This window comes from Grammomys surdaster, unplaced genomic scaffold (assembly GCF_004785775.1).
Source record: "Grammomys surdaster isolate TR1022 unplaced genomic scaffold, NIH_TR_1.0 135, whole genome shotgun sequence".
Classification (NCBI taxonomy): Eukaryota; Metazoa; Chordata; class Mammalia; order Rodentia; family Muridae; genus Grammomys; species Grammomys surdaster.
The window spans coordinates 626272-641151 of NW_021604593.1; the positions used below are offsets into that span (position 1 = coordinate 626272).

Consider the following 14880-nt stretch of genomic DNA (forward strand, 5'->3'; position numbering starts at 1 on the left):
GTGTGTGTGTGTGTGTGTGTGTGTGTGTGTGTGTGTGTGTGTGTGTGTGTTGTATATAGGACTCTGGGTGTTTTATTCTATTGTTCTCTGCCTTCCTGCCTTGAGACAGGGTTTTTCACTGAATCATTCTGGCTAGGTTTTCTATAATCCCAAATGATGGGGTTACAGGCAGGTGTAGCCATGCCTGGCTTTTAATTTTGGTGCTAGTATCTCCAACTCAGGTCCTCTTGCATGCACAGCAAGAATTTTTATTCACTGAGCTATCTCCACATTCCCAAATTTTATGTTTTCAGTAATATAACATAATAAAAGCTAATCAAGATACCAAATGAATTAAAATCAAAGCTAATTATAATGAACTACCAAATAACTCTTAGGTTTAGTTAGCCACAAAAGATTGGACAGACACCAATGTTTTCTGTTTTGTTTTGCTTCAGATACAGACTCATAATCCCAGGCTGGCCTTTAACTCTGGATCTTTCTGCCTTTACCTACTCCGGAGTGCTAGGATTACAGAATGTGCCATCATGCCTGGCAATAGCATTGTTTGCTTGTTTTTTAAAAGATGGTATCTCACTTTGTAGCTCTGGCTAGCCTGAATCTCATGTAGAATAGACTGGCCCTGGACTCAAGAGGTCTACCTGCCTCTGCTTTTCTGAGTGCTGGGATTAAATATATGATACACCATGTCCAGAAATAAGCATTGACTTTTATATACAGAATACATTTAATTCCACAGTATCAGTTTATATTCTACATATGGTTTTAACTTAGAATTGTTTTTAAAATTATTAAATTTTATCTTTCCCCCATATGTCATATTACCTTGCGAAATGCTGACATAAGAGGTGTGATTTTCCGGTTGTCTGCTGCATCCACATCAGCATTAGATTGCACTAGTAATTGTACTACATCAAAATGACCACCATTGGATGCCAGCCAAAGTGGTGTATTTCCTTTCTTGTTACGAACATCAATATGTGCTCCTCTACAAACAAAAAAATATCAATAGTCTGTTTGATATAAGAGGCTGACATTTTTGTAGTGTTCTTCACCATGCAACAATTGTTTTTTGAAATGTTAAAGATACTTTTAAAAAAAAGAGTGAAAAGGACCATTGGAGTTCTACATATATCAACAGAAATTTACCTACTTGGTAATCAGGAGCTCACAGAATTTGTAGTGGCCTTTGTCTGCTGCTATGGTCAAAGCAGTGTCTCTTGAGGAAGGCACAGGAGGCGCATTGACATCTGCTCCTTTATCAAGGAGAACTCTTCCAACCTCTGCATATCCTCCAGAAGCTGCTTCCATCAAGGGAGTAAGACCAGTCTATTTAAACCAGTTAAGAACGCAATGAAATTATGTAATTTCTTAAAAAGATTAAACCAATTAATATTAAGTAGATTGTATTTCTGATTTTCTCTCATAAAACCCCCAAACATTCTGTTTTCAATTGTACTAAATTAATTTCTTGATAGCTCATGTAATCGTAACTCTTGGGGAGGTGAGATCAGAAGGATCAAGACCAGGAGCTTAAGGTAATCCCTGGTACAGACCTCATAAAATCCTGTCTCAACAGCACCCCACCCCTGAAATAAATAAGCAAATAAATAAATTTTACTAAATAGCAGGTGAAATTGTTAGATTTAATGAGGCATGCCAGAGTGCACTCACTCACAATCTTATGCAAGAAGAAAAGCAGAGCCAGGTATGGAGATACCTAAACTCAGCTCTCAGGATGCTGAGGCAGAAAGACAGTTTAAGGGAGCAAGAATTACAGAGTGTCAGTTTGCTCATTCTCTCACCTCCAACCCTTTGAAAGTCTTACTTATATAGATCACACTGGCCTTGAACATGAAGTCTTTTGCCCCAGCTTCTATAATGTTGGAATTTTAAGAGTATCGTACCATGCCTGGTCTGGTCTGAATTTCTTTTTTTTTTTTTTTAAAGTTCTTTTTTCATTTTTTAAAAAAGATTTATTATATATATATACACACTGTAAATATCTTCAGACACAACAGAAGAGGGCATCGGATCTCATTACAGATGGTTGTGAGCTACCATGTGGTTGCTGGGAATTGAACTCAGGGCCTCTGGAAGAGCAGTCAGTGCTTTTAACTGCTGGCCTGTTTGTATTTAGTTATATTATTTTATATATGTGTTGGGGGGATGCACATGCCATGGTATACATGTAGAAGTCAGAGGACTTTCCTTAAACTATGTGGGCTATCCATTAAGCCATCTCTCTCGCCATCTAACTTTTTGTTTGAACCAGGGTTTCATGGTATTGCAATATATTTTAAGAATAATTAACTGAGGGACTGAAAAGACAGCTCAGCAATTAGGAGCACTAGCTCCTCTTATAAATGTTCTAAATTCAGTTCCGAGCAACCACATCATGTTTCACAATCACCTATAACTCCAGTTCCAGGGAATCTGACATGCTCTTCTAGCCTCTGCAGTGACTAGATATGTACATGGTACACATACATGCAGACAAACATTCAGCCACATAATTTTTAAAATAAATTAAAATGCTGGGAGTGGTGGTACACACCTTTAATAGTAGTACTGAAGAGGCAGGGCAGAGTCAGGATGATTTCTGTGGCCAGCCTGGCCTACAAAGAGAGCAAGTTCTAAGACAGCTACATAAAGAGACCTCATCTCAAAATAAAAATAAAAAAAAAAAAAAAAAGAAAGAAAGAAAGAAAAAAAAGAGAAAAAAAAAAAGATTAACTGTTAGAATTGTGAGAGGGATGAAATTTCCATCCAACTTTTCCAATCTTAAATAACTTAAGGTTTCAGCTGTCATCTCATGTAAAAAAATTTCCACCTACCATGCCTGGTGGCACCCACCTTTAATCCTAGCACTTAGGAGGTTCAAGGCCAGCCTGATCTACAAAGTGAGTCCAGAACAGCCAGGGCTCTGTTACACAGAAAACCCTGTCTCAAAACAACAATATCAACAACAAAAAGTCCCCACAAAAACAAAACAAAAAACTCTAAAAAAACCAAATCTTCCACTCCACCTACCTATATGTAAATACCTAATAATTCAAGGTAAAGAAATTCAAAGTACTGATGTACTAACTGCTATTTCTAAATTCTAAGTAGTCATGAATCTCTCAGAATTTGTCATGGTTAACCAGATTTTAGTTGTCTAAAATTTTATAACCCATGAACTTTTTTTTTTGTTTATGGATTTTACCAATGCTAAGTATATGCCTCACTAAAGAAAAATTTTAAAATGTTAATAGTGTGTGTTACCGGGAATATTTAGTTCCCAAAACCTGCACTGGAGATGAGCTGAAATACCGTATTTGTTTCTACAGAACTAAAACTGAAAAAGTTGACAAGTTATAAAATTCTTACCTTTGCCCTGTGTTCAACATTGGCTTTGCGGTCCAAAAGCAAACTCACTACTTCTGCTCGGCCCTGGAAACAGGCCAGGGTGAGAGCTGTGTTCCGGTTGGTCTCTATTTGTGCATTAATGTCTGAACCCATATCAAGCAGCAATTTCACTGCAGGAACATGTCCATTCATTGCAGCCAACATCAATGGAGAAATACCTAGTTTACTTCCAGTCCTAAGGAAGAAATGTGCTCAGAGAATTAGTATGTTGCCTTGTCTTTTTTTTTTTTTTTTAAAGCAAAAAGCATGACAGATGAAAATGTCAGTAAAGAAAGATTTCTAACATTGATGAACAGACCATCTAAATCAGCAATGGCAAAAATCCCATAATTTAAAATATAATTCCTACTAAAGACATTTAACTAAAAGTAAAAACTCAGCAATCATGAATAATAAGTGAACAGGTGATACCTTGAATTAATTTCTGCCCCAGCATTAAGCAAAATCTTAATAATATTCACGTATCCTCCAGATGCAGCCAGACTCAGTGGTGTATAATCAGACACATTCCTATGTTCTTTATTGGCTCCTCGGGCCAGCAGCAAATCTACCACCTACAAAGGAAAATACGGGTAGAGAAACCAAGCTTACAGTAGTGCTCAACTTAAAATGAAGGAAACATAAATAAGACCTTCAATTTTCTTGTCTAAATATTTTCCATTTAGATATATTTTATTTTATTAGGCATTAAGTATTAAAATACTAGACAAATGGAATCAGTTTCTTTTTTTTTGTGGTGATATTTGTTTTGAGACAGGGTCTTCTTATACAGCCAAATCTGGCCTGGAACTTACAATTCTCCTGTTCCAGCCTCCTAAGTGCTAGAATTTTAAATAAGTATGTCCACCATGTCCAGCTGAATTTCCTATCAAGAAACTGTGAGCCTGTGTGGCAGCATATCCCAGTTCTCTGGAGGGTGAGTCAGAGGACTGTCTCAACTTTGAGGCTACCCATAGCTATAGAAGAGACCCCAACTCAAACAGAGAAATTCAGTGTTGTGCTCTGTACGGTAGCACACAAGTGTAATTCCCATGCTTGTACAATGAAAGAAGGAAGATGAGGAATTCAAAACCGGCCTTAGCTATAATGAGTTGAAGGCCAGCCTGGGCTACATAGACCTTGCCCTAAGCCCATGACCAGGCAGAAAAAAGAAATTCAGAGCTTCAAAATCCCAGTTATATTGAAATAAGACACTTTCCATCTGTCAATTAATGAGCAATGAATTTGTTATACATGTTAGAACTGTATGACAGAATGCTAATAAATGTAGAAATAAAGATAATTGGTATTTGTCTTTATGGGTAAAACCATTCCTTTAAAAGGTGTGTGCTATTTTTATTATACTTTATAGACATATTTCGATCAGTTCCCAACATGTGGGTTTGCAACCCTTTTGGAGGTTGAAAAACTCTTTCATAAGAATTGCATATCACCCTGTCTTGAAAAAACCAAAAAAAAAAAAAAAAAAAGAATTGCATATCAGGTATCAGTCATTATGATTCACAGTAGTAGCAAAAGTACAGTTATGAAGTAACAGTAAAATAATTTTATGTTGGAGGTCACTACAATAATAGGAACTGTATTCAAGGGTCACAGCTTTAGGAAGGTTGAGAACCACCGGTTTATGAAACTTTGTAAAACATATGTGATTTACATGTAGTTAAAAATTACTAAGCACGTGGCTGGAGCAACAGCTCAGCAGTTAAGAGAACCTACTGCACATGCAGAGGACCCAACTTCAGTCATTCCCGGCACCCAAATCAGGCAGCTCATAACTTCAGCTTTAGATCTGAACTCTTTGAGCTCCATAAGCATCCACATGCATATAAACACAAATTAAAAAATCTCAAAAAGCACTAACCATATACATATATAAGCAAAATATTTACAAAAGAAAACTAATGTTAACATACCTCCTGCCGTCCACCAGAACACGCCAAAGAAAGTGGAGTATCTTTAGTTCGTTCAGATTGTGCCTCTATATCTCCACCTTTATCCAAAAGAATTTCAACAACTCCAACATGCCCTGCTGTTGCCGCCAAGATCAGTGGGGTGAAACCTAAATTAAAAAATAAAAAATTCGGGGGCTGGTGAGATGGCTCAGTGGTTAAGAGCACTGACTGCTCTTCCAGAGGTCATGAGTTCAAATCCCAGCAACCACATGGTGGCTCACAACCATCTGTAATGATATCTGATGCCCTCTTGTGGGGTGTCTGAAGACAGCTACAGTGTACTCACATATAATAAAAAAAAAAAAAAATAAAAAAAAAAAAATAAAAAAAAATAAAAAATTCTAACACATTTGTGGCTTTTACTTACTTTAATGTCACTGTTTTCAATTCCTTTTTATTTTAATTTAAAAGAGTTCAGGGCAGATACTGATGAACAATTTAGTACCAAAATGCTCTAAATTCTAATTTATTAATGATAAAAACACAAACACCCAGCAAAAGAAAACACTAACTCAACAAAAGCTATTAGAGTTTATACTCACAAACCACATGAAGATTAAAGACAAAGACATTCACAATTTGTTTTTTGAGCCTAGGGCCTGAAGCATGCAAGGCAGGAGTGCAGCCCTATCACTCTATCACCTTCACTAATAATGTAGTTTACTTTTTTTCTTTTTAGAGAAGTATTTGGTTCAGTAGATGAACAAGCCTGGAAATTGCCCATTTATTTTATTACTAACAAAGCCAGGTGGTAGTGGTATATGCCTTTAATATAGCACTTGGAAGGCAGAGGCAGGTGCCATCTCTCAGTTCGAGGCCAGCCTGGTCTACAGAGTGAGTTCAGGGCTACACAGAGAAACTATCTTGAGAACTACCAATTCATAGTAAAAATTCTACAATTTTGGGGGATGTAAATACTTAGATTTCATTGGTGAGTGTTATCTTCTACCTTTTTTGTCTCTATGCTCAATTTTAGCATCCCGAGCAATGAGAACAGATACGAGTTCTTCATGACCACCTGCACAGGCCAGTGTTAAAGCTGTGTCATGATTGCTTTCAGTCTAAAGAGGAAGAAAAACAATTATTTATATATTTATAAAAGAGTTCTCAATAAAAAGTATTTCTTTTCCTCATAAATGTACAATGACAATTTCCCCTTTTATAATAAATTAGAACATGTAAAATAAATTTATAGAATCTACTCACATGTGCATCAATGTCAACCGAAGGATAAACAGGGGGAATGGACGGGGTAACCACATTACTTGGATTCGGACAACAGGATTCAGGTGTAGGATATTCTGTGGTCTGAGAGGGATTGTTTGAACCAACAGGCACTCTGGTACTCACAGCTGAAAAATAATATTTGTATCGCTAAATTCCACTTTAATGAATAAAATTGTTTGTACACAGAAAAACATGTAAAATAAAATGTCCCTTTGAGTAACATACTATAGTGAAATCACTAAGCTTTGGAGTCAGAAGAACCTATATTGAATGGCTTTCTGAACTCATGCAATTTATTTAACATATTTAGCCTCAATTTATATGTACAATAAGGATAAAAACAATACCTGCCTTGAAAAGTTTTTGGGAAGATCACTTAAGATAGTAAGAGTAACTGAGTACAGGGCCTGTTAGTGGACATATAATAGATGATGGCATTTTACACAACCATTAATTTAATTTTAAGGTTCACAATTTAAGTTTTTAGCCAGATATGGTGATCCATACTTGTAATCTCAGGACGCAAAAGTCTAAGGCAAGAAGATCACAAGGTCAGGGCTAGAGTGGAACACTCCTCAAAAAACAAACAACAGGCCGGGCAGTGGTGGCGCACGCCTTTAATCCCAGCACTTGGGAGGCAGAGGCAGGTGGATTTCTGAGTTCGAGGCCAGCCTGGTCTACAGAGTGAGTTCCAGGACAGCCAGGGCTATACAGAGAAAACCTGTCTCAAAAAAAAAAAAAAAAAAAACACCAAAAAACAAAAAAACAAACAACAACCAAAAAAGAATGTTTATCTTAATTTGCAAAAATTAGACAAAAATATTCTGTAAGTAATGAAAAGAGCTAGGGCAACGAGTTAGATAATTTCTCACATAAACAAACAGTAAGGAACGTGTTTTTAAAATTCAGCATTTACCTTTTTTTACCTTTTTTTTTTTTTTTTGAGTCAGAATCTCACTATATAGCCCTGGCTTTTCCTAGAACTCCTTATGCCTATGCTGGCCTTAAGCTCAAACACACTTGTTGGGATTAAAGGCATGCACCACCATGCCCAGCTACTATTTACTTTAAAGTTTAGGTAAAATTCTATTTCTGAAAGTTAAACTACTTTAAAAATGAAATTTATATTTGAGATCTCAAAAATTTCTAGTTTGCAGTTTAGAATGGTGATAAATGCCTGTAATTCTAGTATGGGGGTGGGGCGTGGGGGGGTGGAGTCGGGAAAGTCAGGAGTTCAAGGTCAACCCCAGCTACTGTGCAATTACAAGGCCAAACCCAAAATGTGGTGTTTGAAAACAAGAGCTGAAAATGATTTTATGTATGTTATATCTTTGTTTCACAGAGGATGGAGTTTTGACTCACAAAGGGTTAAGTAGGACTAATCTTGAAAAGATGTTAGTAATTTGTTAGATAATATATTTAAAGGACTTAACAGTATCTGGCACAAAGTAAATGTAAAATGGGACATCTTACAATACTTTCAGTACTATTATTCACTGTATTGGAAAATAAAACCATTACTGTTCAAGAAAGAAAAACTCAGAAAACATATAATCAATAGTACAGGAAAAAAGTAATCTTACACGATGGCAATAAACTTATAAAAAACTGAACTTAGTAATTTATTAGTCTTTTTAAATTTTTACTTTTTTGAGACAAAGTCTCGTCTCGTCCAGGCTGGCCTCAAACTTGAAGTGCAGCTAAAGCTGGCTTTGAACTATTCATCCTCCCACTCCACCTTTTAAATGTGGGGATTTTGTACTACTCTCAGTTTAATTTAGAAGCTAAAATAACTCAGCAAAATTTAAGATGCCTGGATTTGCTTCTACATATGTCATCCTTTCTTCTCCCCACCAATATATAAAACATATTGGCAACATAAATTTCAACAACTTTATTCACCACAAAAATAACATTTAATTATTTGACTATAAATAGGAATGATTATTTAAAGCTTTAAAACTTTTTGTCATTCAATGAAAGTGGTAGATAATGTTGTTACATCCCAAAATATCTATATGTTCAGAATACAGCTTCAAAAACCAACCCCTCTCAACATACTAGATTGATATATAACACCTTAAAAGCTTATTTTTTCAGTGGTGGGTCTTATAATTATTAATATATACCTTAGAAAAGAATTATATTTCTATCAGTTTATTCCTGTTATCTTTTTTAGTAATTGTAAAAAGCAAGGTATCTTAAACATTTGAAAAATATTTGACTAGAGTAGAAAGCTTTAGCTTATGTTAAATTCTTACGTTATGAAAGACTCCCTTATAGGACTTACTTAAAATATACACATTTCCTGTGTATTTAACAGCTCTATTACCCAAAACATGGTATGCTACATTATTCTAAGATATTTTCTCTGTAATAATGACAATCAGAACCATTCCATGGAAAGTGACTTTAATAGGATTAATTACAAATGAGGGTTATAAAGGTTGTATTATAAGAACATACTTTAGAACCATGACATTTTCATAAATTTTTAAAACATTTCCTATCTCGGAACAAAATGTCTCTTAAAATGACAGAAGCAGAAAACTACAACAAAAAAATCAATATACAATTCAAACTAAAAATTTTACACTGTTCAAAAGTAGGGCAATAGAAGAACCAAGTGTAACATTTTGATCTGACTTTTTAAGAAACCAAGCAAAAGTTTGTATGTAGTATGGAATAATAACAAATCTTAACATAAAATCGTATTGCTACTAGAGAGATAAAATATGTTGTAAGGTTTTAATCACTTAATGGATATAGTGCTACTCACCTGTAAATCATAGTACATGGGAGATAGAACATGGAATATTAGGAGTTTAAAGCTAGCCTAGACTACATGAGATCCTGTTCCCCACCCCATCCCCCTCCCCATCCCCCCAAAAACAGTCCCAGGCCTGGTCATACAAGTTTATAACCCAGCTGTTTCACAGGCCAAGGCAGGAAGAGCACAAATTCAAGGCCTGCCTAGTTACAGGCTGAATTTAAGGATTGAGCAACTGAGTAAGATCCTATCTCAAATAAAAAACAAACTGGGTTGTGTTAGAGGACTTCCCTAACATTTGTGACAAAATAGAAATGCTATAGTTATCATTTGGTATACATAATAGTAGTGATAAAATACTCTCATTTAATTAAAGCCTAAGCTGGGTGGTGGTGGCATTCTTCTAACCCCAGCACTCAAGCAGGTGGACCTCAGAGACCTATCAGCCTCTACTTCTTTGGGAGAGGCCAGCCTGGTCTACAGAGCAAGTTCTAGGACAGCTTGGGCTATACAGATAAACCCTGTCTTGAAAAACAAAACAAAAATTAAAGCTTAAAAGTAGAATATTGGGCTGGAGAGATAGCTCAGTGGTTAACAGCACTGACTGCTCTTCCAGAGGTCCTGAGTTCAATTCCCAGCAACCACATGGTGGCTCACAACCATCTGTAATGGCATCTGATGCCCTCCTCTGGTGTGTCTGAAGACAGCTACAGTGTACTCATATACATTAAATAAATAATATTTTTTTAAAAAGTAGAATATTAACATTAGAGGTAATTATTATTTAAAATATCTTATAAATCCCACCCTCATAAGAGGACCTTCAAATTTTTTAAAACACACACACACACACTTATTTTATTACTGTATGCTGTATATGTATGTGTCACTTGTATGTTGGGGTACCCATAAAACTGGAGTTGTTGATCTTTGTATATGTATGTGTGTGAGAAACAAGGTCATACTATGTAGCCCTGGCTGATCTGGAACTCTTTATGTAGACAAGGTTGGCCTTAAATTCACATAGTCATCTGCCTTTGTGTCCTGAAAGCTAGGATTAAAGGCATATGCCACTGGTGATTGATTATGAGCTACCTGACATGGGTGCTAGGAACTGAACTTGGGTCCTCAGGACCTCTGAAAGAGCAGTCAGTGCTCTTGACTGCTGAGCCATCTTTCCAACTCTCTTAAAAGTGTAATATAAACAAGTGCACCAAAGTGCCAACAGCAATACTGTATTAGATACAAAACCATATTAACTCACATACATATCAAATTTTAATATAAAAACAAGACTGACTTATTCTAATAGGATTTAAAAGTATAAGAAATAGTATTTTTAAGATAAATGCAGAACTTTTATTAAAATCAAATGTATAATATAAGAACCAAGGTTCTTTTTTCTTTTATTCTTTACAGACAGGGTCTCATTATGTACCTCTGGCTGGCCAGGAACTCAGGGATCTGCCTTCCCTCTGCTTCATGAGTTCCCAAACTTAAGGCCTGCACCACCATGCTTCAACTAAGCTGAACTGAGTAAAATTTTTATACTAACTAGCAGCTTCTTATATTACTCCTCTTGCAGATGGATGTAGATTTATTAAAGAAAGGTGACAAGAACTCCCAGAGTCAGGAAAATGTACAGAGAGGTATCCTCTACTCTTCTCAAAGCTTTAGTTTTCATCAGAACTGGAGATAGGAAAACCTATTTTGTGGGAAGAGTTTAAACAACCTAAGATGGTTTAAATAGAGTAACTAACACTATGCTTAGTACATGGTTAGTGCTCCATAGGTGATAACTGTTACTGATTTTTAACCAATGCTCTTTATATATTAATGAAATTTTATTGAATGCTTTCTACAACTGAAACAGTCAAAGCTATTTTGAATTTCTTTGAATTGCTCTAAATTTCTAGAGTTTTACTCAGGTTGTTTTTAATCTAAGTATATTTTCCTTCCTTTCCTTTTTATTTAATTGAGACAGTATAGCCCAGACTGGATTTGAACTTGTCATGTAGTGAGGATGACTCTGAACCCCTGATCCTCCTGTGCCTATTTCCCAGGTACTAGGATTACAGGTGTCAACCGAGAAGGAATTTTCAAAAAAAAATTCAAGGAAGTATATAAATGGCTATTAAAACTAAAGAAAATTAACAAAATACAAACATAATATTAGAAATAAATGTTGTAGGCAGAGGCAGGTGGATTCCTGAGTTCAAGGCCAGCCTGGTCTACAGAGTTGAGTTCCAGGACAGCCGGGGCTATAAAGAGAAACCCTGTCTCGAAAATCAAAAACAAAAACAAACAAACAAACAAACAAACAAAAACGAAAAAGAAAGAAATGTTGTAATAACTGCTTCTATGAGCATATCATATACAATTTCATATAAACTTGATAAACATTTTAACTTTTAAGATCATTTACTATTATGATAACTGATAAAAGCCTAATGCTTTCAGAAGAGAGATTTGAGGTAGCATGTTCCTAATCAAGATTAAATATTCTGTTTAGGACTGTACAGAATTTAACATATCTAAGATTACATGCTATAGGCTGAGTAAATGACATGAATTATGACATTAATAAGTTATATACATAAACAATTCATTAATTATGAAAATATTTTGAGAGTAGAACATCTTAAAGAGGGAAATTTATATTCCCTCTGGAGGGACATACACACACACACATACACACGCGCGCACACACAGACACATATGTGTGTGTGTGTGTGTGTTTCCTCAAGTGAAACTTCTTTTAAGATACATACTATTTTCTCTTTCACTAATGAAAATAAACTGAAGTATAATTAATTGTGCCTATGGCTTGCTTCATAACCCTACTGATATGCTTGAATGTTTTACAACTATAGTTAGCTATTAACCTGTGTAATTTTTGTCACCATGAATTAAGAAAATTAGACTTGGGAAAAATAATTTTAAGTGAGACATGTTATCATCTTGGACAGAGAATACAATTATCACCATGCATTTCAAAACAGATAAACTTCATAAAATAGAACTTTATCTGGCAATTTAAGTTATTTAGAATGTAATGAGTATTTAAGGCCTAAGTTTTATTAGGTCAATTAACATATAACACTAAAAATGTTTTCTAAGGTAATTTTTAAGTTTCATGTGAACTCTGTAAAAGATCTTTTCTATTTTAAAACACTTTAGTAAAATAAACACTTTCAAGAACCATCTGTAAAAATTACCATAAAGTTAACTACAAGTTTCCTTTAGAACTGTTTTGGTTAAAATAAACTTGACTTAAGAAGAACTATAAACCAAAAATATAAAAATTCAAATTAAAGAATAATAATCCTAACTCCTTAAAATATTTCCCAGCATTTGAATTGTAAGAAAACTAGACATTTTTCTTCTTCACAATACTATCTATTACACAGCAGAAAAGCCTCAATGGCAAAATTAACATCTATTACCAATGGAAATAACACATACACTCAACAAAAATTCCTGACTTAATCTTATTCCACATTTTAAAAGATTTAGTAAAGATCAGGAAGACTAAAGGCTCACAAAAGAAGAAAGGAAACTGGGATAGTATAATTGGGGTGGGAAGGGGAGGAGAATATGACAAGAGGAAACAGACAACAATAAGGAAAAAAATGTTGCAATCAAGAGACAGAGGACTGGCCTGCCTTTGAATATCACTCCAGCTACATCTTAGTTCTTGGTCTTCATCCACTGTCAACAGCCATTCTGGCTGCAATTCTGAACTGGGCTCTCATGGAGGTGATACATTCACCAGCCATCTTTAGGAAGGTAAATGATTAATTGCACTGTTTTCCCACTGCTGCAAGGACAATGAAAGGGAAAGTAAACTTGTGCACCTCATTTCATAACTAGTTGTAATTTTCCACACAACAATAAACAGAAACATAAACTTTAAGATAATCAGTCCTTTTTCTTTTTGTGTGTTTGTGCACAAATGTGCCATGTATGCATGCACACTTTTAAGTGTGTCTGTATGCTTGTTCATTAAGAGTTAACAAAAATTCCAATCTCCAAACATCAAGTACAGTAGTTTAAATGTACTTTAATCTTCTGAACCCAAACTCTATACCATGTAATGCTCAGCTTTTCCCATTTAATTAGAGATAATTAAATTGGTCTGATAACAAAAAGCAGTGTCACTTAAAATTCTGATGTCCAAACATGAAATTCATTGGCAAGAAAATTAAATGGATCTCCTTACCTGCATACTTCTAAGCCCTAACAAGAGAGTCTACTGAGTGCTCCTACCAAGGAAGTAACAGAATGGCTTTGATAGAAAATTTCCGAAGGATTATAACCTTATTTCTTTGTCTATGAAATGTGTTTTGTTTTTTAAATACAAAAGGAAAACACCCATAAAGTGCTAGTGCTATTATTGGGCTTACTTAAATTCACTCCCGAAATTCCTAAGGAATCAGAATAATTTTACAAATTAAAATATAGAAGTAAAAAGTCTTGTGTTTTTGAAGGGGCATTAAAGAAGTTGAGCACATAGATTAAAGACAAAGTATTTTAGATATATTTCTTAACCCACCTGCTATCAGGTCATCAAGAGTGTCGGTAAGCGTCTGGGCTGGAGTTGCAACCATGAGTCCATCTGGCTCTTGAACTAATAGCCCCTGCTCATGTCCAGCAATCGCAATCTGAGGCTGTCCTAAGATCTGCTGGTTACCTGATACTTTCTGAAGCACAAGAGAATTTGTCCCATTAGAACCTAAGTCACCGGAAAAGTTACATTGTGGAGATGATAGAGGCTGGACTGGGACAAAGTCAATTTGTTCTGCTGATGATGGAGACTGTTGCTTATCATCAATACCATGATCCTTAAATAAGACTGTATTAACTTGGGGTGATTCTGAAGAGTGATCCTGTGGGAGACTGCCATCTTCTTCCCCTGTCATGAAGACTCCTCTATGAGAACATTGCTGGTGTGGAGACTCTGTGTCTCTCTGACCTTTGGTTTCCAAGTATTCTTTGGTAAACTGCTGCTGTGTTTTCATCTGTAATTGCCTTTCCACTTTCTGTAGTTCTTTCAGTATTTTCTTCTTCTTCTGTACTTGTTCTTCTCTGTTCTTTTTAAGTTCTTCTATCTTATCCTTGTTTAGAGGCTCACCTTGAATTAACTCCAATGACTTAAGTTGTGCTTTCTCAATAGCACTAATTCTTTGCCCCAGTTCATTCAGCTTGCCTTCAGTTTCTTCTACTATGCACTCCAAAGGTTGGTATGGGTGAAAAGGTGACAGTAGGTCCTGATCTGCTACCTGCAGAGAACTGGACTTCTGCTTGGATGCACCTAAGCACATGAAAAATGTTTGAAAATGTGCCATGCTAAGAGGAGAGAGAGAGAGAGAGAGAGAGAGAGAGAGAGAGAGAGAGAGAGAGAGAGAGAGAGAGAGAGAGAGAGAGAGAGAGAGAGAGAGAGAGGGAGGGAGGGAGGGAGGGAAGGAGGGAGAGAAACAGAGATAGAAAGAAAGAAGGAAATAAAACACACACAAAAAC

The 14880-nt window shown here is 35.6% G+C and overlaps 1 protein-coding gene across 8 annotated transcripts in view; it reads right to left on the reverse strand.

Moving 5' to 3' along the window:
* LOC114617264 (ankyrin repeat and KH domain-containing protein 1) overlaps positions 1-14880 on the reverse strand; it is a 104853-nt gene that overhangs the window by 29506 nt on the left and 60467 nt on the right. For 6 of the 8 annotated variants that reach the window (XM_028762835.1, XM_028762836.1, XM_028762833.1 and 3 more), the window contains exons 15-22: positions 13916-14674; positions 6570-6715; positions 6313-6424; positions 5325-5470; positions 3823-3965; positions 3373-3586; positions 1154-1329; positions 826-988 (exon numbers count right to left, since the gene is read on the reverse strand). In XM_028762835.1, the coding sequence (XP_028618668.1) occupies positions 826-988; positions 1154-1329; positions 3373-3586; positions 3823-3965; positions 5325-5470; positions 6313-6424; positions 6570-6715; positions 13916-14674 (1859 nt within the window). The remainder of the gene's footprint in view (positions 1-825; positions 989-1153; positions 1330-3372; positions 3587-3822; positions 3966-5324; positions 5471-6312; positions 6425-6569; positions 6716-13915; positions 14675-14880) is intronic. The other 2 variants (XM_028762838.1, XM_028762837.1) reach the window with 1 other exon arrangement.